The sequence below is a fragment of the Pristis pectinata genome, chromosome 5 (assembly GCF_009764475.1).
Source record: "Pristis pectinata isolate sPriPec2 chromosome 5, sPriPec2.1.pri, whole genome shotgun sequence".
Lineage (NCBI taxonomy): Eukaryota > Metazoa > Chordata > Chondrichthyes > Rhinopristiformes > Pristidae > Pristis > Pristis pectinata.
Window position 1 is genome coordinate 105033421 of NC_067409.1, and position 24879 is coordinate 105058299.

The 24879-nt window shown below is 39.8% G+C and overlaps 1 protein-coding gene across 3 annotated transcripts in view; it reads left to right on the forward strand.

Moving 5' to 3' along the window:
• LOC127570729 (adenylate cyclase type 2-like) overlaps positions 1 to 24879 on the forward strand; it is a 390852-nt gene that overhangs the window by 189550 nt on the left and 176423 nt on the right. For all 3 annotated transcript variants that reach the window (XM_052016520.1, XM_052016521.1, XM_052016522.1), the window contains exon 4: positions 4989 to 5186. In XM_052016520.1, coding sequence (XP_051872480.1) covers positions 4989 to 5186 — 198 coding nt within the window. The remainder of the gene's footprint in view (positions 1 to 4988; positions 5187 to 24879) is intronic.

Consider the following 24879-nt stretch of genomic DNA (forward strand, 5'->3'; position numbering starts at 1 on the left):
ACTCTGTACTCTGCAATCTGCTTCTAACTGCACAGGAAGGGCATTTCATCGAACCATGGTGGAAAAAGTGATTCTATTTTGTGAACCAGACAACTGGAGAATCAGTCTGATTTCACCCCTGATAATTTCTAGGTTCTCAAGGTTCACTGGTGATGACAAAAGAAATAGAATAGCACAGCCATCTGACAATGGTAGTTAAGATTTCTGAATTGTGTGCACTACCTGATTTGTAAGACTTGCTCAGATCTTTCTAATACCATTGTTTTATTTACATTTTAACATCTCTTTTGTATTCACTGTGGCATAACTGAAAGGCAGGAAAAATCTATACTGAGCTGAAAATTCCAGAGGCATTTTCACCAAACAATGACAATGAACTTGCTTCAAGATTGCCTTGGCATGTTACAAAACTTTAGTTTTAAGAGCTAATGCTCACTTCACTTCCTGTAATTTAATGCATATTGTTATATCATTACTTGCAAAAGAGCTTTGACAACTTTGTTTGGTAAACCACATCCAAGTAAGTAGATGTAACGTATGCAGTCAGGTTACGCTGACTGTATGCTTTGGTTTACTCCAAAACTTAGTAAACCTCTCTGCTTACAGAACAAAATACATTTTTGCAATGCAAGTGTTGATTTGAAATTAAACTGTCCCTATCTGGAAATTGTTCTCACACTTTTACAAATATATCTACTTTTATGATATAAAGAAGGAAAAATAAATGCAAAAGAAAAATATGTATACTGAAGATATGAGTCAAAAAACAGGAAAATATGTTACATCAGAACAAATGGATAAATAGTTATGAAGAGAGAATGAAATCATACAAATTCAAACCAAACTGAAGAACAGTACAGACGAGTAAAAAAAGAGTCGTATTTCCCTTTTGTGGAATGCGTGATGAAATCATAAATTCATTTCATGAGACGAGGCACAAAGGAATTCATTCCCCAAAGATAGGAAGTGGAAAATTACAGAACCTTTCAAGAAAATGAATCATGTAAAATCATTTAGTAATCTGAAACCAAATGTCTTGTCTCATAGTATAATGCTGGCTTAAGATGCTCGCACAAGCGCTTTAAATGTTGCTACCATGTGAACTATTCCACCACTGCCAGTAGAGGGGTTAGTTTAATATTTATTGACTTCCACAAACCCATCTGAGGTGGAGTACCAATAGTCATCAGACATGTTAACCTCTGAAAGCACCCCACTTATCACTTGCAACGTCAATCTGGAATGAATCTTAATCTCAAACAGTACACCTTTTGACTCAGAGGGAGGATTGTGACAATTAAGCTGTAAATTGATTTCTATTTCTCTGTTCATTGTGTTCCACTTGCTTATTCTAAATATGGCAGGAGGACTGTACCGCTGCTGCCTGAGATTTGCATCTTGGTGGTTTGTTGTGTAATTTTCCTCTGCCCTGAACAAACAATTGAACTCGTGAATTTTAGAAGCTATGGAGAGCTATACAGGAACATAAAAAATTAAGACCGTTCCACCCTTCAAACCTGCTCTGCCATTCATTATGAATGGTCATTCAAATTCAGTACCCTGTTCCAGCTTTCCCCCCATATCCTTTGATCCCTGTTCATAAGGAAAACTGGAAGAGAGATCCCATTGAAGACAACACAGGCAATTCTAACCGCAAACTCCAAGGAAGAAAGAGGGGCAAGGAGGTTTAAGTAGGGAGTTCCTGAGCTTAGAGCCTCAGCAGTTGAAACAGGGTGGGATCAAGGGCCAGAATTGTGGGAGCAGAGATATCTCTGTGAGTTGCTGGGTGGAGGAAGTTGCAGGGAAAGAGCAAATCATGAAGGAATTTGGTAACAAGGGTGAGTATTTCAAAACTGATGCCCTTTTTAACCAGAAGAAAGTGTGTGTCAGTGAGCAATGAGGTGCTGGGTGAATGGAATGTTGCAAGGTAGTACTTTGGTGTCTGAATTTTAGATGAGCCCATACTTATAGAGAGTTACTTGAGGGAGGCTGGCCAGGAGTGCATTTGAATAGTCAAGTCGAGAGATAGGTAAAGGAGAGCCTTCCAACAGCTAAAGTTGGGACTAGAGGTGGTTGTGACTGTGGGGATAATGAAGGTGCAATGACACTACATATTAACGGTCTGAATCTTAGTTTGGGGGTTAGATGTGACACCAAACTTGCAAACAATCTAGTTCAGTTTCAGATAGTTTCCAGGGTCGGAGATGGGGTCAATTGCTAGGGAATTAACTTATGATGGGCATCTTTGTCACAAGCTTTGATCTTCCCAATATGAGGTTCAATAAATCTCAACTCACTTCAGTGCTGGATGTGGGAAAATTTGTTTCACAATTTAAAGGCAATGAAAAGTTTGCAAGAGACAATGATTAAAATGAGATAGATTTGTATTAGGTTTTATTCTTAGTTTATAAGATGTGGATGTCACTGACAAGGCAGCATTTATTATCCATTTATACTTGCACTTCAGAAGATGCCTTGAACTGTTGCAATCCTCCTTGTGGAAGGCACTCCTACGATGTTGTTGGATAGAGAATTTCTAGATTTAGACCCAGCAATGATGAAGGACGGTGATATACTTCCAAGCCAGAATGGCGTATGACTGAATGATGTCAGGGTCTTCCTGCATGCAGTGATGGACAGCTTCATTTTTGGAAGAGTTAAAATAGTGTCATAGAGTCAGAATGGCACAGAAACCCACCCTTCAGTCCACCATGTCCATGCCAACTTTTCTGCTCATCTACATTAATCCCATTTTCCCGCATAAGGACATGCATTTGAAAGCAGTACACACATTGGAAAATATCTCCATCAGTGGTCATATAATGGAAAGAAGACCATTAATGAAGCAGTTGAAGATAGTGAGACACAAGAGACTGCAGATGCTGGAATCTGGAGCAACACACAAAAAGCTGGAGGAACTCAGCAGGTCAGGCAGCTTCTATGGAGGGAAATGGACAGTCGACGTTTCAGGTCCAGACCCTTCATCTTGGACATTTGCAACATAAACAACTATAAAAGCAGCAGCCAATTGTAGAATCATGTCACAAACAGAAAAATTGAACCATTACGTTGATGATCCCTTTATGTAACACTGGAGGGGCCCTTTCTGCTACGGAATATGTATTGAGCCTTGTGAATAAAGGGAGACAGTTAGCTGAAGCACTACAGTTGAAAATGGCACCTTTACTATTGAAATAGATGACATAATCATCTGCCAACACTGGATACTTCCAGCAAATGTTTATTGCACATGTACCCACTGCATTGTTTTCCACAAATTCATCCATGCTCCATGCACACTATTTTTCAGTTTTAAGGGCACTTATAGTGCCTACTAGAATGTGCTAATGATCCATATTTATTGGACCAGATTGAGCTGACTGGTTGAGAACTACCAACATTCAATTGCTCCCAGGTGAGAGAATCCCCAGTTTATGCAGACCCAGCAGCAAATCTAGAAAGAGCTGAGTGACCGATCCTTGTGCAGCTTCCACTCTGCTCTTTTGCTGGATTCCAGGTCCAGCATGGTGAAACTGTTTCTCCCATCCCATGCCAGTAAGAGCAGAGTTGGAATCTCCATTGATCTGAATGGGACTTCCTTGGCCTGTGGATTAAATGGAATGAGGTCAGGAGGTACTTCATTTGTATTATAACTTTCTAAATTATTTCCTAACATTCGTATCAGAGACATTTAATAGTAATTACGCAGCCTCTGTCCATAGCTTTGGCTCTTGTCAAAAGCTGCCAGGGTATTCTAGGGGTGGGACCTCAGCAGTACATTTCCTGAGGCTCAGTCACTGCTGTGGTCTTGCTGGACTCCTCCTGGCTGACTTGATGAAAATAGGATCAACTAACATTCCTTGGATAAAGGCAAAAATGATATATGTCATTGCACACCAAAATATTTGCGTAGGGAAAACAACTGTGAACTTTTTACAACCTGAGCATGCAAAATTGCAGAATTCCAACTATTAGGATTTAAGGGGAAGTACTTTTCAATTATCCTTTCTGCCGAAAACAAAAGGCTTGTAAATATGCATTTAATCTATAATAGGGGGTGTATTTGTTGCCTTCCAATCTGCCTTTGTCAATCAAGAGGAGCAGAAGTTAGGATTTCCTGACAGGATTATAAAGCACCCAGTAAATAGGTTATGAGGCACATCATGTATTTTAAGGATTATAATGATATAACCCTGTCAAAAAAATTCAAGGGTTACTGAAACCCCAGTTAACCAACTGTACACACATTATGCAATGGAATATTTTTGGCAAAATAATGCTGAGAAAGTTTAGTAGAGATGTTTCAGAAAAAAGTAACAACTCCCACTGGGTACAACATCATTTATATCCATTTAATTAGTTATTCTGAATTGCAACATTATAAATGTGACTTTTAATTGTATCTTAAGTAAGTTAATAATGTTTGTTTCACAACATAGCAATAAATGTGACAAACAAATACAGAAATTGCTGTAAGCACTCAATAGGTTAGCCATATCTGTGGAAAATGAGAAGTTTTAAATCAAGGGGTTAGTTTTCTCTTACGCACTAATTTGTAACATATTACCATAACTAAAGAGAATTAATTGGATTTATGGACTGAATACTGCCGGCAGAGGTTGTGGGGGCAGATACATTAAGGACATTTAAGAGACTCTTAGATAGACACATGAATGATAGAAAAATAGGGGGCTATGTGGGAAGGAAGGGTTAGGTAGATTTTAGAGCAGGATAAAATGTCGGCACAACATTGTGGGCTGAAGCGCCTGTACTGTGCTGTAGTGTTTCATGTTCTATAATATTGTGGCATTTTAATTTACAGTTTGAACCAGTGGATGATGATCAAACCCTGGAAATTTTAGAAACTGACAGAAGAAAATGCTTTGTCATTGCAAGTTTTGCATATAATTGATATTGTTAAATGCATAATTCATCCCAGACATGCAATGGGAGTATTCTTAACCAGCTTTTCATTTCTTTTCCCCCAGGATATCGAAGATCATGTGGCTTTCCTCATAACCGTTCCAACTGCCTTGGCTATATTCTTCACAATTTTTGTTCTGGCCTGCATGGAGTCTGTATTCCGAAAGCTACTGCACGTGTTTTCCCTTGTAGTTTGGGCATGTCTAGTTGCTATGGGTTACCTCTTCATGTGTTTTGGTGGGATCATTTCCCCATGGGATCAGGTAAGAGTTCTGACATGGAATAAAATGTGATTGTCAGTCAACAGATCATTTTTACTTTTAATATTTTATCCTGAAGCTTTTTCTTTGAAACATTATTGTTAGGTGTATATAGTAACCATATAGTAAGAGCTAATTGAAAGAAAATAAATACCTGACCAGCTTGATCGGGACATTGAATCTCACCTTCTGGTTCCTCATTAAGCAGGGAACAACTTAAAAAAATAAAGTTTTGTGATATTTGAAAAGTTGAGGTTGTGAGTTTGTTGGTTTGTGATTATTTACCTAGAAATTACTCAGTACCTCCAAAGGCCTGTTAGTCACACAGTTCATGATGGCCAGCAAACATTCTGCCTGTGGACCAACTGCTGAAGGATTCATTAGTGCCTGAGGCCCAAGGTATTGTGCACAACTGAACAAGTCTTGAAAACTCAAGGCCCTTCCTTCACAAGGTGTGCAAAGGAAATGTGGGAAGCTTGTAGGATGGTTGGGGGGAGATTGGGCATTGATGGGTTGAGAAAGGAAATTAGGCTCAGCTCATTGTAGGAGGTTGATCGTCTCGGGAGGAAGGTGTGATTGGAAGAAAATTGGTCAGGTGAAGATCATGGACTATGGGAGAAATGCAGGGCAATCTGTCGAAGGTTTGGTGGGTCTGAAGGAGAGGTCGGACACTAGCTTCCTTAAAGGGGACAGACCTGATTTAGATCCTTCTTCAGTCACATAGAAAGAGGCCTTGCAAAAGTTACGAAAGCCTGTTTCTGCACAAGTGGTTCGCTGTCACATCTGGTACCCTTTGTACATTATAGTGTTTCTTACGCAGGACAGCGAACCTTCCACTTTGTCTCCTGATACAGTCCAAAAGCAGAGTAAATGCATAAGAATGGCAGGTTAATTCCCAGTTTCTGCATTTGACAGCACATATGCATAAGTTTGGCAATTACTGTTGTTTAAATAGCTGAAAACTGGAGGCATTGTTTGGCACCATACCGGCATTAGCCATTTGTGATTTGGCCCAGTGTGATTCCAGCCTTGCAGACTATCAGCATTAGTTTCAATTTTAACATAATTGACATAAAATTCCATTTCAGAGAGTTTGCATAATGATCTAATAGACGGGGAACAAACTGCACTTTAAAAAATGAAAATTCAAGTGCTTTACCAGTCAACTCTTAGTTTCAATTGAAATCTGTTGTTGAAGTATTTCCATTAGAAGATGTAGACTCAGCCTTAATGAATAAGCACTTTCTGTCCTCTAATCATTTATTAAAAGACAGGATACATAGGTCTCCATTCAGTTTGATTTATGGTGGGCAAGCACTGTAGGTCAAAATTAAACATTTTGATTGGAGATTTTAACCCATATTATATCAACAATGGTAATATACTAACAACTAAATATGTATTTTATCTTCAATTGATTAAATGAATTGGAGTATGTGTTTTTGTGTGCGTGCATGTTTGAGCGAGAGAAAGAGAGAGAGAAAGGGGTGGTGTGGTTATTGGAGGAAACAACTGAAAGTATGCGTATATTAACCTTGGAGACACAAGAGACTAATTATATTAAATTTAACAGCTTTTGTAGATCACTACATTGGTTTATTTCTACGTTTCATCACAAAGCAAGACAGGGACACAATCAAAGCAGACAGGATAGTGAGGGAGGAATACATTGTGCCATGTTTTGGATGAAATGTAAAACTGAAGCCTCATTTGCTTATTTCACATTGACCTCATTTCAGAGGGCACAAAGCACACTTTGTAGAAGAAAATCAGTCAGTTCATCAGTCAAGTTGTCTGGCCATTTATCTCATTTACTTGTTGTGTTCCTTACTGTATGAGATTGAATTCAACTTTTAAAAAAAAACAAGGTGTAACTAAATCTGAAAGGCATTTCATGAGCTTTGAGACACTGAGGCAGACCATTACTGCAGGATTTTCTAATTTTTGCATTGACATGTCTTGCATGTCCAATTATTTTAAAGCAAATTCCACAGAGGAAGTGCTGCATCCAGAGTAAAGGCATCCTGCAGTTGTGGTTTAGGATAGTTTTTCAGTATTGCTTTTTAATGAAGCTGTGGGCAGGGCAGTCAAGTTGTTTTCTAGATGGTTAATAAAAACACTGTACATTATAAACAATCAAGGAAACCAGGCAAGGGGTCAAAGACATCTTCCTCGGCTCAACCAAGAAGATAAATAATTATTCAATTTTCACCCGGGGAAGCAGGAATGAAGTCATTCAAAGAAAGCCAGCAAGGATTTAGAAAGAATTGTTCATGGATGACAAACTTTGTTGAATCGTTTTGAAGAAATAACTAGTTGACTGCGTTCTTTCTGTGTGGATTTCCAAATATTGAATAACCATCATTTTATTGTTATCATATGATAGCCTTCCACATGCTAGTTGATATTTTCCCAAATAAAATGGGCTTACTTAATGTCAGTCGAACAGAGTACATTGAGTTATATTATCCGGAGGTTACTTACATCCCCTGTCCTTCCCGTAAGTTGATAAGTGCAAACAGCAATAAATAAAAGGCTCCTGAAGCATGTCAACAGCAACTATAAAAGCAATTCTAGATCCAGGAGAAGATTGTCCTGGTCTGATAACTGGGCCATTCTGTACCAACCCTATATCACTATGCTATTAGTCTGTTTTGCAGATGGAATAGGAAATGCTCCATTGCAAAAATAGAGGAATTAGGGATATTGCCCGAAGCTTACCATTTTGTGAGGATGGTATTGTCAGGCTCTTATTTAACTTCTCTGTGGGACAGCTTTCCCATGTTGGGCATATCCCAAGGTATTTGTGAGGAGAACTTTACACAATGGATTGGGCTGTGTGTATCAGATTCAGTTTAGTTTATTGTCATATACACCAGGGTGCAATGAAATTCCTTGCTCATCTGAAGCTCACAGAGTGAATAGTATACATGGTAATAATCAATACAGCGACAAGCACAAAACGACATAGTTGCAAAAAGTCTAATAGTGCAAACTGAGGTAGTGCAAAAAAGAAATGCTAGAGCGACAATAACGGAGGAGGTAGAATTAAGGGCATCACCACTGGGAAGGGGATGTGAAAGAGGTGATTGGTACAAAAGTCTGATAGCAGTGAGGAAGAAGCTTTTCTTGAGTCTGGTCATCTGGGCTTTCAAGTTCCTGTATATTCTCCAAGAGAGAAAAGGGAATGGCCAGGGTGGCAGGTATCCTTGACGATACTATTAGCCTTCGTGATGCAACTCACCATGAAGGTGGATTGGATGGAAGGATACGATGAGCCTGTGATTAACTGGGCAATGCTTACTACTCACTGCAGGTTCTGATGGTGCAGAGCAGAGCAGCTGCCATACCAGTCTGAAAAGCAACTCATCAGAATACTTTCTATAGCACGTCTGTTGAAGTTTGTGAGAGTCCTCATGGACAAGTTGAATCTTCTCAGATGCAACAAAGTACACACACTGATGTGCGTTCTTGATCACCACATCAGTATGGAGGGACAAGGAGAGGTTGCTAGTGATATGAATGCCTAGTAACTTGAAGCTATTGACCATCAATGCAGCAGCTCCTTTGATGAGGACAAGGTCGTGTTCACCTGCCTTAGGTCAATAACCAGCTCTTCTGTCTGGCTGACCTTAAGGGCTAGGTTGTTGCTCTGACATCATGACCCAAGGTTCGCAATCTCATTCTTGTATTCCATTTCATTAGTGTTGTTGACCTGGCCTATATGATTCAGGAAAAACATAAAACCTACGATAAATGTTTAAAGCTGCTAAACAGCAATATAGTCATTGAAAAGCTAAGATTTGTTTTTGAAAGTGGAATGACAGCTTTGAATTTGAAATTAAATATAAAAAAAGCAGGACATCTGAACTCTGCTAGGTGAAGACATTTGTTTCAACAAGAATATAGAAGACTTTATCTGAAATAACACATTTCATTCCCTTTCATTTCACAAATTGCTCATTAGGTGGAAGACAGTCTAGTTTTAGTTAAAAGATTTAATCTTCTCACGATTTTTTCATTTGGAATCTGTTGTATTAGATCACTTACTCGACTATTTTAGAACCAAGGTTGATGTAATCTACGCAACTGATATTTTGTATGGAACTTAACATAAAATACAAATAATCCATCATCCGATTGTTTGGAAATTGTGATAGTCCAGTATCTGGCTCACTTGTTAGTCCAGAATATGAGCTGGGAGTCCAGAGTGCAAGTGGTGTGTGTAGCTGGGGCTAAGGGTCCATAGTGTGGCCAGAGCCAGGGTTTGGACTATGGGTAGGGTGTGTGACTGGAGCCAGGGTCTGGGTCTGGAACATCAAGAGTCGGAGTGTGGGTAGGTTTGCTGTTGGAGTAACGGTCAGGACTGCTCGTATATTAAACTCACTGGATTCACTGGAAATTTTATTATATTACTGAGTAACATGTCAAGAAAAATGAAATAAAAGTGGGTGTTGGGTATCATAGGAGTAATATTCAATAGTCCAGAAAATCTCGGCACAGTAGTGTAGTGGTTAGTGTAACGCTATTACAGTGCCAGCAACCAGGGTTCAATTCCCGCCGCTGTCTGTATGTTCTTCCCATGTGTCTGTGTGGGTTTCCTCCAGCTGCTCTGGTTTACTCCCACATTCCAAAAAGACGTACAGGTTAGGGGTTGTGGGCATGCTGTGTTGGCACAGGAAGAGTGGTGAAACTTGTGGGCTGCCTCCAGCACATTCTCAGTAATGCAAAAAAATGCATTTCACGGTGTGTTTCGATGTACACGGGACTAATAAATAAATATTTTATTTTATCTTAAATCTCCTAGTCTGGCTATACACATTTCCCAAAGGTGGTGGATTATCAGAGTTTTACTATTGTTTGTATCATGAACTTGTACAAAGCATTACGTTGACTGATCTGGCACGTAGGAATAAAGACAAGTCAGACATTTGAATGAAATAAACTGTTTCAACTTTCAAGCAGTCTAATTTTATCTCAAAGGGACACTGCCTGTTTTCATTACCTCAGAAAGCTATAGCAATAATGCTTCATTTCCTGCTACATGTAACAGTCAAATGTGAAATAGGGCTGGGTAATCGCAACAAAACTATTAATAGACATGAGGCAAAGAAAGTAGTTTTAATTTGCCAAGTCACTGAGGAGGTCAGAGCATAATTGGGGTGTATTGCATTTCTGCTAATGGGGTGGGCCAGGGAATAGAGGATTAAAGAATATGTAACACACAACTATCTGATCTGGGAAAGATTGGGGTCTTTACTTTGTATCAAAAGTAGGAAAGTGCTCCGTTTATTTCATCTGACAGCAGTTGTCTGTCTGGGAAGAGAGCTTACCAGAAACAGGATAACATTTATAAATTGACCTAAATAAAATTGTAATAATGTAAATTATTGTCATGAGAAGATATTTGATAAAATGTTTTCTACAGAAAGCTAAAATTTAATTCTTGAAATTTAATACATGTTACTGAAATTTATTTAGCTCAAAGTTGAGGCACTATTTGATTACAAAATACCATTTGTGAGCACTTATGGAATGATTATTCCTGAGTGGTTACTGCGATATATGATTTTTGTGTGGAATAATGTTTTGAGGAAGCACCTTCTCCCAGCCATAGAACCATAGAACAATACAGCACAATACAGGCCCTTCGGCCCACCATGTTGTGCCGCCCTTCAAACCACACCTAAGACTATCTAACCCCTTCCTCCCACCTATCCCTCTATCTTAAATTCCTCCATATGCTTATCTAACAATCTCTTGAACTTGTCCAATGTATCAGCCTCCACCACCACCCCAGGCAGCGCATTCCGTGCACCAACCACTCTCTGGGTGAAAAACCTCCCTCTGACATCACCCTTGAACTTCCCACCCATTAGCTTAAAGCCATATCCTCTTGTTTTGAGCATTGGTGCCCTGGGAAAGAGGCGCTGGCTGTCCACTCTATCTATTCCTCTCAATGTCTTGTATAACTCTATCATGTCTCCCCTCATCCTCCTTCTCTCCAGTGAGAACAGCCCTAATCTAATAAATGGAATGTTTAATGAAACAATCTGAATTTTGTCCCCTGTGATTGCAATGCATTTAGTTTTGATTTTAGCAAATATCTTGTTTTTGAAATATCTTCTGTCTGGAAATTTCGCAGTATCTATTGTATCTGTCTGTCTGTCTCAGTTTTATTTTGATGAAAAATCTTTTTCATCAGAGTGGGGGGGGGAAAAGTGTTATGAGATTCTGAGTTTTTAACAGGTTCTTGAGTCGTTGTATTTTTAAACTTTTACAGTTTTCTGTGATTGGTTAACAGCAAAACCAGTGCTATATGACATTCACAAAAAAGTTTTTATTGCTGCTTTTGTATGTTTTAAAGAGAAATAATCAGATTGTTTTTGTTTTGCATAACTTGGAAGATATTTAAAGTAAATTTAAATATGATTTAACAGATAGGGAAAAGACTAAGGTTTGGCAAAGAGCTGCTCTGATAACATACAACTTATGCATCAATGGAGAGAAGATAATTATTTTATACTGCAATTGATTGCGAGGAGGAACCACACCTGAGGACCTCAGTTATTAAAATGAGCCAGCGTCACCTTTTCCATTCCCCACACCCATTCAAAACTTAGCTTTCATAAAAGCATAAATTACTTAAAGATGTTATTTTCACCCCCCAGTCCTATTTCGTCACACTCCCCGTTTCCTTGCTGCTGATCACATTTAGTAACTACAGAAGGATCTCACAATTATTAATAATGGATGCAACATGTGAAATGAAGTGAAGTCTTTGATAGAAAAATCATTAGAAAGCCAAGAAGTAGAAACTAGACACCCCATCTTTAATTGTTAGGAAGTGCCAGCTAACAGGTACGCAAAAAAAAATTGGAAAATGTGGTGATGACAAAAGGGGTTCTTCAAGTGATTCCATCCCTTCCAAAATATTAGGTGGCTCAATTGTTAAATCTATTCCCTGGTATAATCTTGTATTTTGCAGGTTAAATTTGTAGCGTACAATTTATCTTGATAGAACTGCTATAAATTCAGTGGGACCAGCCACTTAAATACTGTTGATATGAGATAAGGTAAGAGGCTGAGTGTCCTAAGTGCATGAGTTATTTCCTGACACTCTTCAGCCTTTCCAACATGTTTACAGCACTAATCAGGAATGCGCTCCACTTGCCTGGATTAATGCAACTTCAATAACTCTCAGAAAGGAAGTCACCATACAGAAAACAAAGTGGCCCACTTGACTGGCACCCCATCCACCACCCCAAACAATCCTTCCCTCTACCATCTGCAAAGGATAGCTGTAGTGTGTTTCACCTACACAGCGCACAGCGAGTCATTCACCCAGGCTATTCTGCCAGCACCTCCCTAACCCACAGTCTCTGCCTCCGAGAAGGACAAGGGCAGCAGGTCATAGGAATACCACCAACTGTAAGACAGGATACACACACACACACACACACACACAATTTTACAGTTCAGCACTTGCTGTCAGACCTAGACCAGCCATTCTTTGCCTGTTGTTCTACAGTAAATTGGGTCTGTGTCCCTTTGAGGGTTGAGGCTTGACAGCATATGACCAGGTTGTAGCACGTGACCAACAGTGTTTCACTTATATTGTGATAATGTTAAGGTTGAAGGTTCTAGAATGTCTCGGTAGAAGAGCTGACGATATCAGCCAGCTCTTCTACTGAGACATTCTAGAACTTTCAACCTTAAGGTTGAATGTCCTCTCTGCAAGTTAGTTACAGAGTCACTTTCAGAAGAGTTAAAATATAGTCAGAGAGTCATACAGCACAGAAACAGGCCCTTCGGCCCACCATGTCTATGCTGACCATCCACAGTAATCCCATTTACTAACAATTGGCATATCGCTTTCTATGCCTTGGCAATTCAAGTGCTCATCCAGCTACTACTAAAATACAGTGAGGTACATGCTTCTGCCGCTCACTACATTCCAGTTTCCAACTATCCTCTGGTGAAATTTCTACCCCAGCTCGCCTTAAACCTCTTTCCCCTTACCTTAAACCTACATCCTCTAGTTTTGGACATTTGTTATGGGGTAAAGTTTCCTGCTATCTACCCTCTCTATGCCTCGTCTTTTGTTTAATAAACCCTGTTCATCTACCCTGTCTATGGCTTGTCTTTTTGTTAGTTTAACTGACTGAGTATCCTTCAGTATCTTACAAAGTGTTAATTATTCATCAATCTTCCCCTCTTCCCCATCTTCTCGACAGCCCCCTGGAGCCACCAGTAAACCAAGCACCATATTTCTGCCTTCAAGCTCTATCCAACCAGGCTCCCCTTCAATAAATATCCCAAATCTCAATATATTCAACACAATGATAGCAAACACCAAAATTTTAATTCTGCCAACCTGCAGCAACAACCCTCCAGTGTCACTAAAGCCAGAAATACCCACAGTGCTACCACATTATGGGAGTGCCACATAGTGCAACAAGCCCTAGCCCCTTTACTAAATATCATAATCCTATCTTCAGTTGACATAGCTTGCATATTTTTCAATCTGTGATTTGATTTCTAATGATCCTCCAATAAGTTAGCAATAATTGAATACAATTTCTTCAGTCATCATACATCAGATGTCCTGATTGTTAGTGATATTACAGCATAAAATTGGTATTGGTTTATTATTGTCGCTTGTACCGAGGTACAGTGAAAAGCTTATCTTGCAAACCGATCATACAGGTCAATTCATTACCCAGTGCAGTTACATTGAGTCAGTACAGAGTGCATTGATGTAGTACAGGTAAAAACAGTAACAGTGCAGAGTTAAGTGTCACAGCTACAGAGAAGGTGCAGTGCAATAAGGTGCAAGGTCGCAACAAGGTAGTTTGTGAGGTCATAGTCCATCTCATGGTATAAGGGAACCATTCAATAGTCTTATCACAGTGGGGTAGAAGCTGTCCTTAAGTCTGGTGGTACGTGCCCTCAGGTTCCTCTATCTTCTACCCGATGGAAGAGGAGAGAAGAGGGAATGTCCCGGGTGGGTGGGGTCTTTGATTATGCTGGCTGCTACACCAAGACAACGAGAGGTAAAGCCAGAGTCCAAGGAGGGGCGGCTGGTGTCCGTGATGCGCTGTGCTGTGTCCACAACTCTCTGTAGCTTCTTGCGGTCCTGGGCAGAGCAGTTGCCGTACCAAGCCGTGGTACATCCAGATAGGATGCTTTCTATGGTGCATCGGTAAAAGTTGGTGAGAGTCAAAGGGGACAAACCAAATTTCTTTAGCCTCCTGAAGAAGTAGAGGTGCTGGTGAGCTTTCTTGGCTGTGGCATCTACGTGATTTGACCAGGACAGGCTGTTGGTGATGTTCACTCCCAGGAACTTGAAGCTCTCAACCCTCTTGACCTCAGCACCATTGATGCAGACAGGTGCATGTACACTGCCCCCTTTCCTGAAGTTAATGGCGAGCTCTTTTGTTAACATTGAGGGAAAGGTTGTTGTCATGACACCATTCCACTAAGATCTCTATCTCCTTCCTGTACTCCTACTCATTGCTGTTTGAGATACGGCCTACGGTGGTATCATCTGCAAACTTGTAGATGGAGTTAGAGCAGAATCTGGCCACACAGTCATGAGTGTATAGGGAGTAGAGTAGAGGGCTGAGGACGCAGCCTTGTGGGACACCAGTGTTGAGAATAATCGTACCGGAGGTATTGCTGCCTATCCACCCTGATTGCGGTCTGTTTGTTAGAAAGTCTAGGATCCAGTTACAGAAGGAGGTGTTGTGTCCAAGGTCTTGGAGTATGGTGACAAGCTGGCTTGGAATTATTGTATTGAAGGCAGAGCTGTAGTCAATAAACAATAGTCTAATGTATGTGTCTTTACTGTCCAGATGCTCCAGAGCTGAGTGTAGAGCTAGGGAGATGGCATCCGCCAATTGGTTTATTATTGTCACATGTACTGAGGCACAATGAAAAACTTGGTTTTGCATCCCATCCATGCAGATCATTTCATCACATCAGTGCATTAAAGTAATGCAAGGGAAACGCAATACAGAATGCGGAATAGAGTGTTACAGAGAAAATGCAGTGCAACAGTAAGGTGCAAGGCCATAATGGTGTAGATTTTGAGGTCAAGAGTTCATCCTTATCATCTGAGGTGACCGTTCGATAGTCTTATAACAGCAGAATAGAAGCTGTCCTTCAGCCTGGTGGTATTGGTATTGGTTTATTATTGTCACTTGTACTGAGGTACAGTGAAAAACTTGTCTTGCATACCGTTCATACAGATCAATTCATTACACAGTGCTTTGAGATAGTACAGGGTAAAAACAATAACAGAATACAGAGTAAAGTGTCACAGCTACAGGGGAAGTGCAGTGCAGGTAGACAATAAGACTTTTGTATCTTCCACCTGATGGGAGGGAGGAGACAGTAAAACTTTCTATAATGTTAGTTATTTAATAAAACTATTATATTTGATTAACTTTCCTCCATTATTATCACTTTTCTTGTAAAACATTCTGCTTTGTATTTTTTTGTGCTTTTATTATAGATATGGAATGATGGCACTGATTATAGTACATTGTGCTGTGCTGGTTTACCAGCAGGGAGATGGGAAAGAGAGGAATAAAGCTGGGTGAACACAGATAACAGCACATATCTCTATCCCTCTCCCTGTAATAAAATAGCAAAACATAAACTAAAAATAAAATTAAAGTAACTTCCAAACAATGCAGTCCAATGTTGTAATGGCCCAGGATCGTGGATTTCCAAATGTAATTGGTGGAATTACATTTCTACCTTTCATCACACTCAGGTTGAACCCCACTTTAAATTACTGGTAAATAGATTTGAATCATTGAAAACAATCAAACGCTGCATAAGTTTTTAATGGACAAGGACTTGTTGGGGAATGCAGTGGTTCTGAATTGTCAGCTGTTGTTAGACAAATGCATCAAGTTTGCACAAATGCAGATATCCTAAACTTGCTGGCTGTTCTCTGTCAACTCCCCAACTGTGTTCCGACATTGGTGTTCAGCCACAAAATGGTGAACCTGCTGCAAATCGACAGCTGATATGCTGGGGAAACTATCTGCTGAGTCTGAGCCAGCTTGGATCTGATGTGAGCCCATTTATTTGAATGGAAAGGAGCAAATGAAATGATGTATGAGGTAATTTACATACATTGAAATCATTTGAATTTGTTTAAATGTTTTTTAATTTTAATTTTCAATATTTAGTCATTTTTTCCAATTGTTTCATTGATTTTTTTAAAAAATAGTTTTTGAATGTTTCTGAATGTCACGGAGCGGGCTAGTCGTAAACCAATCTGCCAGCAGACATGCTGGCCTGGGCCAAACACCACCAACCCGAAGTCCATGGACTCTCCGTGCCTGTACTTACTGATCCTGATGCAGAGGTCCTCTCCTGTTGGCCCAAAGCACCACAGATTCTGGTGGCATAGGCTGGATGGTAGCAGTTAAAAACATCAACTTTATGTGAAACGACCACTCCTTTGCTTCATTTCTGAAGTCTTACAGTCCCCATTGAAATGAACAGAGTCTCATTTCCTACACCAGGTCTCGACTGAGGAAGGACCTGACAGGCAATTTCCTTGGATATCTTGGGTTTGCTGCTGGTTACATAGCCACCAAGCTCCAACCTTAAATATACTTTATCACATTTGTTCATGCACAATAGGGACAGGGAAACGGGCCCTGGTAAGTTTTAGAGGAGAGGGGGAATGGGATGTCCAGTCAATTTTAGAGCAGCAGAAGAACAGAGGTCCCGGTGAGTTTCTGGGCAGTGTGGGAACAGGAAGCCCAGTGAGTTTCAGGGGAGCGCAGGAAACATCACCTGTGAGCCAGATGCCGAAACATTTACCTAATCCTCCACAAAACAATTTCAGCATTCTGATGCAGATGTGGGTGTATACAAATCATAATTTATTAAAGCACATTTTGCAGCTGTAAGAATGAAAGCTTGTTTAATGCTTAATTATTTTAATGATTTTAAATCTCTAAAGAAAGGCAAACATTTTGGGCACATTTCAAATATTGTTAAAGTGGAATGGAGATGTTGATGATTACAGTAAAGGCAAGTTGTTGACAACTATGAATATTTTTGTTTGTATATTCATGAAATGTATATTGTTCATGAAATCAAATCTAGTTTCTTCCCACCCTCCCTAGCAGTTCAATTACCTTCCTTGGCCATTCTTGTATTGTTTATAGGTACTTTGTTTAGGTACATTCCTCTCTTATCTGTTGTGATCATCCTAGTTTTTCAAAGCGCATCATTTTCTGCACCTTCCTCTGTTCTGATATCCTGGAGCTGTATCACTTAAAATTATAAGTCCCTGCAGTTTGGCTTCCACCCTGCTCATAAGATCAAAAGCAAGCTGGTCACAATCACAAGTTTCATCTCCTTTTTCTGTGATCCTGGTACATTATTCCTTTTTAACCAGCATAATTTCTTTCTGGCTTTTGATGTAGTCAGCCTCCCCTCCAAGACAAATTCTGTGGCACTGCATGAGTCTACTCCCACTGTTACAATGCATCTGGTGCATCACTGACATTGAATTCTTTTGTGTCTGTGCCCCTTCTCTTTCCTCATCATTGCCCATCTCCAGCAGAAATACAGTTTCAATCTATATTTTTTTTCTTCTTCTTCTTCTTCTTCTTCCCCCATTCCCCATTTCTCATTTCTATTTCCGTTTCCTTGGAGAAGACTCGATGGGCTGAATGGCCTGCTTCTGCTCCCTTGTCTTGTGATCTTGTGATCTATACTTCCTATAACTATATTTCCCCATCACTTCTGCTAATTCATATTATTTAATTTTTAGTCCAATATCAAGTTGTGGATGAATCAAGATTTTCTCTAAGATGACGTGGTCAAGCAGCCTCTTATGCTGCACTTTTCCAAGGAACCACTATTTACAGCTGTTGCTGTAAAGTCCATTGCTGTTCAGTCACATACTCAGAGAGAAGATCTGCAAACACTGACAGCCAACCTGATTTTGAGCCGAAATTTAAAATGTTTGTCCTATCCTTTATCTAGGTTGTTTATTGTCAATTGACACAATTACAAGGTGCTACTGTCAGAAACTTAACAATATTATTACCTTTGAATCAAGACGAATTTTTTTTTTACAAATTTTGCTAAATATATTAGAAACAAATTAACAGCCCAGAAAGAGTAATGCCATTGCAGGCAAAAAATGCAGCAAAACACCTATAATCCAGCATGCTTGAAAGTTGGTGCTTTTGAATTAATGCCCCTTTGAAAGCATCCTGTCTGAATGCATCATGGCTTGGTACGGCAACTGCTCTGCCCAGGACCGCAGGAAATTGCAGAGTTGTGGACACAGCCCAGCGCATCACGGAAACCAGCCTCCCCTCCATGGACTGTACCCCTCGCTGCCTTGGTGAAGTAGCCAGCATAATCAAAGACCCCACCCACCCAGGTCATTCTTTCTTCTCCCCTGTCCCATCAGGCAGAAGATACAGGAGACTGAGGGCACAAACCACCAGGCTCAAGGACAGCATCTATCCCACTGTGATAAGACTATTGAACATTTCCCTTATACAATAAGATGGACTCTTGACCTCACAATCTACCTAGTTTGACCTTGCACCTTATTGTCTACCTGCAATGCACTTCCCTGTAGTTGTGACACTTTATCCTGTATTCTGCTATTTTTTTTTACCCTGTACTACCTCAATGTACTCTGTACTAACTCAATGTAACTGCACTGTGTAATGAATTGACCTGTATGATCGGTATGCAAGACAAGTTTTTCACTGTACCTCGGTACAAGTGACAATAATAAACCGATACCAATACCAATAAACTAAATTCACTTTGAGTAGATGTTACACAGTATGATAATAAATTTTCCAGTGAGCCAGTTGAGTTTCAGGGGAGCACAGGAATGAGTATGTTTAAGGGGAACAGGGAAATGGGCCCCAGTAAGTTTTAGAGGAGAGGGGGAATGGGATGTCCAGTCAGTTTTAGAGCAGCAGAAGAACAGAGGTCCCGGTGAGTTTCTGGGCAGTGTGGGAACAGGAAGCCCAGTGAGTTTCAGGGGAGCGCAGGAAACATCACCTGTGAGCCAGATGCCGAAACATTTATCTAATCCTCCACAAAACAATTTCAGCATTCTGATGCAGATGTGGGTGTATACAAATCATAATTTATTAAAGTACATTTTTCAGTTGTAAGAATGAAAGCTTGTTTAATGCTTAATTATGTGATGCTTCTATCCATCATATTATATAACAACTATTACAATAATGAGGTTCTGCAGATGTGGTATGGTTGAACACAACTGGCTAGGGAAACAAGAGCCTACAGTATATCTGATGCATATTTTCACAAGATATTTGCCTTAGACTTATTTAGAGTATGGTTGAATGCATGAATTTTTGTTTGGTTAGTCACTGATCATTTAATATTCATTGGCATGAATAATAGGCTTTATTTGAGAAGTAGGAACCAATTGACGTTTGGTTTTAGGGAATGAATAAGACTTGAAAATTTATCTGCAGAAGTTGGCAGCTTTACTTTCATATGCTCATGGCTAACGTGAGAATGGTTTTATTAGTTTCTCTACATTTTACCAAAATACCAGGAATTGCCAGTGAGGTTCTAGTTTGAGATTTAAGCCCAGAAGTTTGGCTGTGGACTTGCCAAGTTTTCTGGTATGGTAGTTGGGAAACATCTATACATCTCTAATTTGGAGTTCACTGTTCACCATTTTGCCAATTTGCACAGGTTGAGAACTACTGAAGAGCAAATATTTTATTCAAATTGGGTGTTCTGAATTATCTTTGAAGAGTCCAAACTTTGCTCAACAAAAGCTGAATTCACATCACAATGTAGCAATAGCAATGGGACCTCCATACGTACCTGACCCTCATTAAAAAAAATATGGTCAGGTATCTTAAAAACATAACGACCAATTACCATGGACTTGTCTGTTGATCCACAACCTTTCCCATCTACAGATACTTTCAACCCTGGCAACAACTACTTCCCCTTCTCTTGATCACTGCTACCTGTAGCCAAACTGCGACTCAATTTTACACCTTTTCTCACTTACCAATTATACCAGTAGATCAACTTATCTCCTCCAGTGCATTCAAAAATAATACATGCAATATATGCCTAAATTTCTAGGCCCTTTTCTGCCCTACAAGAGTCAGTCAAAATATTAACAAGGTTTGAATGTTATATGAACTTTATTATGGAAGAACCTGTATATACATGTTATAGTAATTTTTACCGAAATATCTTGTATTCTGAAGTATCTTTTACAAGAACTAAGGACATCTACACAATATTAACTGTAGCCATCTCAGTATCCCACACTCCAAAATGCAAGAATATAGAACAACAAGAGCATTTTATAAAATAGAAGAGCTTACTTTGTCGGTCCAGCATCTCTTCCTGTCACTGTATACACAGAGAAGGACAGTCTCAGGGACATTCTATACTAAACAATGTTGCAAAACCACAGAGAAGAATTTATCATATAATATAGTTCTTAAGGTGGTATAAATAAAACAACAATTGACACACATGTTCAAGTAGGTAAAGCCCCCATGGCACTCATCTTTTCCCACTTAAGGAAGAATTCCATTGCAATGACTATGGATAGCTTACAGATAGTGCAATTGATCGTGTCTTCTGGAGACAATAGTTATTGAGGATGCCCTATCCTGTATTCTTTGCTGTGATGCTTCCTGACGCTGCATATCTGCTGTTAATCATTGTTGAGGTTGGATGTATGTGGAAGTCTACAACATCAGAAAAGGTGGAGGGGCAGAGTTGAAAGTTAGTGAAAATGAACATCAATATTAATAGATAATCCATAATGTAGTTTGTGTGGCAAAATCAAATATCACATTTGTTAAAAATAAAGGAGTACTTTTAGAGCTGAAGAGTTTGTGTTATCCAGACTCCATAGAATACAAGATTCCAAAGGATTTATGAGCTTTTATGTTGTTTTCAGAATAATTATATGTCAAAGTTAAAGATAAAACTTGAAAAGCCTACACTGTTGTAAAACTGTAGTGTCATCATTATGCATGTTAACTTGTTCCATTTATAAACAGAGTGCTGGTGGTGATGAGAGCTGAATTCAGTTATATTTGCTTGTGCTTAAGTGGGTTTTTGATATAATCATGACAAAAATTCACCTTGCAAATTTGCAAACAATTTTACCTTGTTCAGCTCTTGATTACCCATCTGATTATGGTGAGTTTTCCTCTGCTACCAGTGGTCATTTCTAGACCAATCTGAATTCCCATCCAAGATTAGAGTCCTAGAGCACTACAGCACAGAAACAGGCCCTTCAGCCCATCTAGCACATGCCGGCCTGGTTTTCTGCCTAGTCCCATCTACTTGCACCTGGACTATAGCCCTCCATACCTCTCTCATTCATGTACCTATCTAAACTTCTCTTAAGTGTTACAATTGAACCCACATCCACCACTTCCGCTGGCAGCTCGTTCCACACTCACACCACCCTCTGGGTGAAGTGGTTCCTCCTCAGATTCCCCTTAACTATTTCACTTTTCACCCTAAACCTATGACCTCTAGTTCTAGTCTCACCCAATCTGAGGGGAAAAAGCCTGCATGCATTCACCCTATCGATACCCCTCATAATTTTGTATACCTCTATAAGATCTCCCCTCATTCTCCTACACTCCAGGGAATAAAGTCCTAACCTATTCAACCTCTCCCTATAACTCAGGCCCTTGAGTCCTGACAACATTCTCAGAAATCTTTGCACTTTTTCCAGCTTAACGATGCCCTTCTTATAACAGGGTGATGAAAACTGTACATATTTCTTCAAGTGTGGCCTCACCAATGTCTTGGACAACTGCAATATAATGTCCCAACTCTTATACTTAATGACCCTGATTGACGAAGGCTGGTATGCCAAATGCCTTCTTCACCACTCTGTTGACCTGGGACACCAACACCTGTACTCCTAGGTCCCTCTGTTTCACAACACTCCCCTGGGTGCTACCATTCATTGAATAGGTCTACCCTGGTTTGACTTCTCAAAATGCAACACCTTGCACTTATCTGGATTGAACGTCATTTGCCAATTCTCAGCCCAGCTGATCAAAATCCCAGTTTTACTTAGCTGATTGATATCCCCCTGTAATTTTTGATCACTGTCTAATCTGTTCTTGGCTTCAGCTACATTTTCCTGCTGTCTTCCCTATAAACCCTGGCTCCTCAAAAATCTGCTTATAGCAGCCAGGAATATATTCAATGATTTGGCATCCACAACACTCTGAATTCGGGAATTTCAAAAATTTATGAGAAGAAATTCTTCGACATCTCCACCTTTTATTCTGAAGCTATGCCTCTGGTTCTGGATTCCCCCTGGAGGGGAAATATCCTCCAAGCATCGAGCTTGCCTTGCCATCTCTGAATCTTATATGTTTCAATATGATCACCTTTCATTCTTTTAAATTCTAACGATTGGTCCAACCTGCTGAACCATTCCTCATAAGACAACCTCTTATCCCAAAAATCACCTTGCAAACCTTCTCTGAACTTCCTCAAATGCAGGTGTATTTCTCCTTAAATGAGGAATCCAAACCTGTATGCAGTTACTCCAACTGTAGTCACACTGACATCCTGTACATCACCAGCAAAGATTACCCTACTTTTACTCAATCCCTTTTGCATTAAGAGCCAGCAATCCATCTGCTGCCTTAATTACTTCTGCACCTGCATTTTCATTTTGCTTTTGTGTATTAGAAATGTTTATAACTGAGTGGAAAATGGAGACAGGAGGGCAGGAAAAGAATGCATTAGTGCCCAAGGGAGAAATGCGGAAAGATCAAATAAGCAATTCCCTGGCCATAAACTATACCAGAGGATAAGTGATATGTGACCTTTTCTACCTGCCTTTTAAGTAATTTCCTGGGCAGTATGTCAAAAGTAGTTTAAAAAAGAATTTTGCACAATGGCTTTATAATCAAGTTAACCTTTTCTGCTTGGAGTTGTTGTGAACATGGGATCCTTCATTGCTCTGCCCTTCAGGGAAATATTTGCTTCCTAAATATTGTAAAAAAAAATGCATATGCTACAGCTTGTGGTGGAGATGAAAACATAACTTAAGAAGCAAAAGGAATAGATAATTTTAGCTTTGGAAAAGAACCTCATTTTCATTGTACCTCAGTTACTGTGGTTGTGTTATATAAACTGGTACTCAGCCACTTTTCACGTCCTTCTGCAGTGATAAGGTAAGATAAGGTAAGATATCTTTATTAGTCACATGTACATCGAAACACACAGTGAAATGCATCTTTTTGTGTAGAGTGTTCTGGGGGCAGCCCGCAAGTGTTGCCACACTTCTGGCGCCAACATAGCATGCCCACGACTTCCTAACCTGTACATCTTTGGAATGTGACAGGAAACTGGAGCACCCGGAGGAAACACATGCAGACAAGGGGAGAACGTACAAACTTCTTACAGACAGTGGCCGGAATTGAACCCAGATCGCTGGCACTGTAATAGTGTTACGCTAACCGCTGCACTACCGTGCCTGTCCAGTGAATGCCATGGTTCCTTTAAAGCTCCCTTGAGAGCCCAAAAGCAGCTGTAAGCTGTTTCTTACACATTGGCCTCGATTTTGCAGGACTTTTGCCAGGGACTGTGTGTCAGTCCTGGACCTTGGCAAATCCAAGTCACTGCAACACCAGCTTGGAGATAATGGGCCTAAACAAACCATGCTTTCACTAAAGCAAGAATTGAGATCATGAAGAATGCAACTCACTGGATTCCTTCAGGCATTTTTGGAGACTCCTTTCCAAATGCTGGGTAGTCTTGCCAACTGGGATTGGCTGCCTCATTAGATGTTGCAATAACAAAGACTCACTATTCCATGAATATATATCATGAGGAAATTGTCTCCAGTACCCATCAAATTACTTCAACATTCAATGGTAGTTATGGCTGATGAATTTGTTTTAAAGATGGTTTCATTCTCAACACATCAACCATAAATATTGATGTGAGACTTCACAACAATTCCTCATTAACCATGAATTTCCCAAGGAAAACCCTCCAACATAACAAAGTCGTCTGCTCCAAAAATCAAAGCACAGGAAGAAAAGCCTGCGCCACTGTTAATCTGTTGTCCTGGCATTTGTTTTATTCATTCAAGGGATGTGGGCTTGACAGGTTGAGCCAGCATTTAATTTCCCATCCCTAACTGCCCCTGAGAAGGTGGTGGTGAGCTGCCTTCTTGAATCACTGCAGTCTTTTGGGGGTGGGTTTATCCAAAATGCTGTCAGGGAAGGAGTTCCAGGATTTTGAATAGGCGACAGTGAAGGAATGGCGATACATTTCCAAGTCAGGGTAATGAACATGATCCTGATTACTTAATCACATCTGCCAACAGAGTCAATTTATCCCTGCATTATTCCATCTAATTGTTACAGGAAAATTCCAAGGGCTTCCTGAAATTGCAGACATTATAAACAGCATTCATCTTCATAATGTATCTGGGCTTATGCATGTACATGAGTTAAAACATAAACTTTGCACATATTCTGTACATTACACTATGTGGTGCTCCATTTTTCCAAAGCCTACCTCATAATTTATCCACACATTTGATTCTAACCTAGCAACTTAAATACAATATGTGAGAAAATTTAGTTAAACCAAATTGAAACTTACCAAATGTACAATGGCA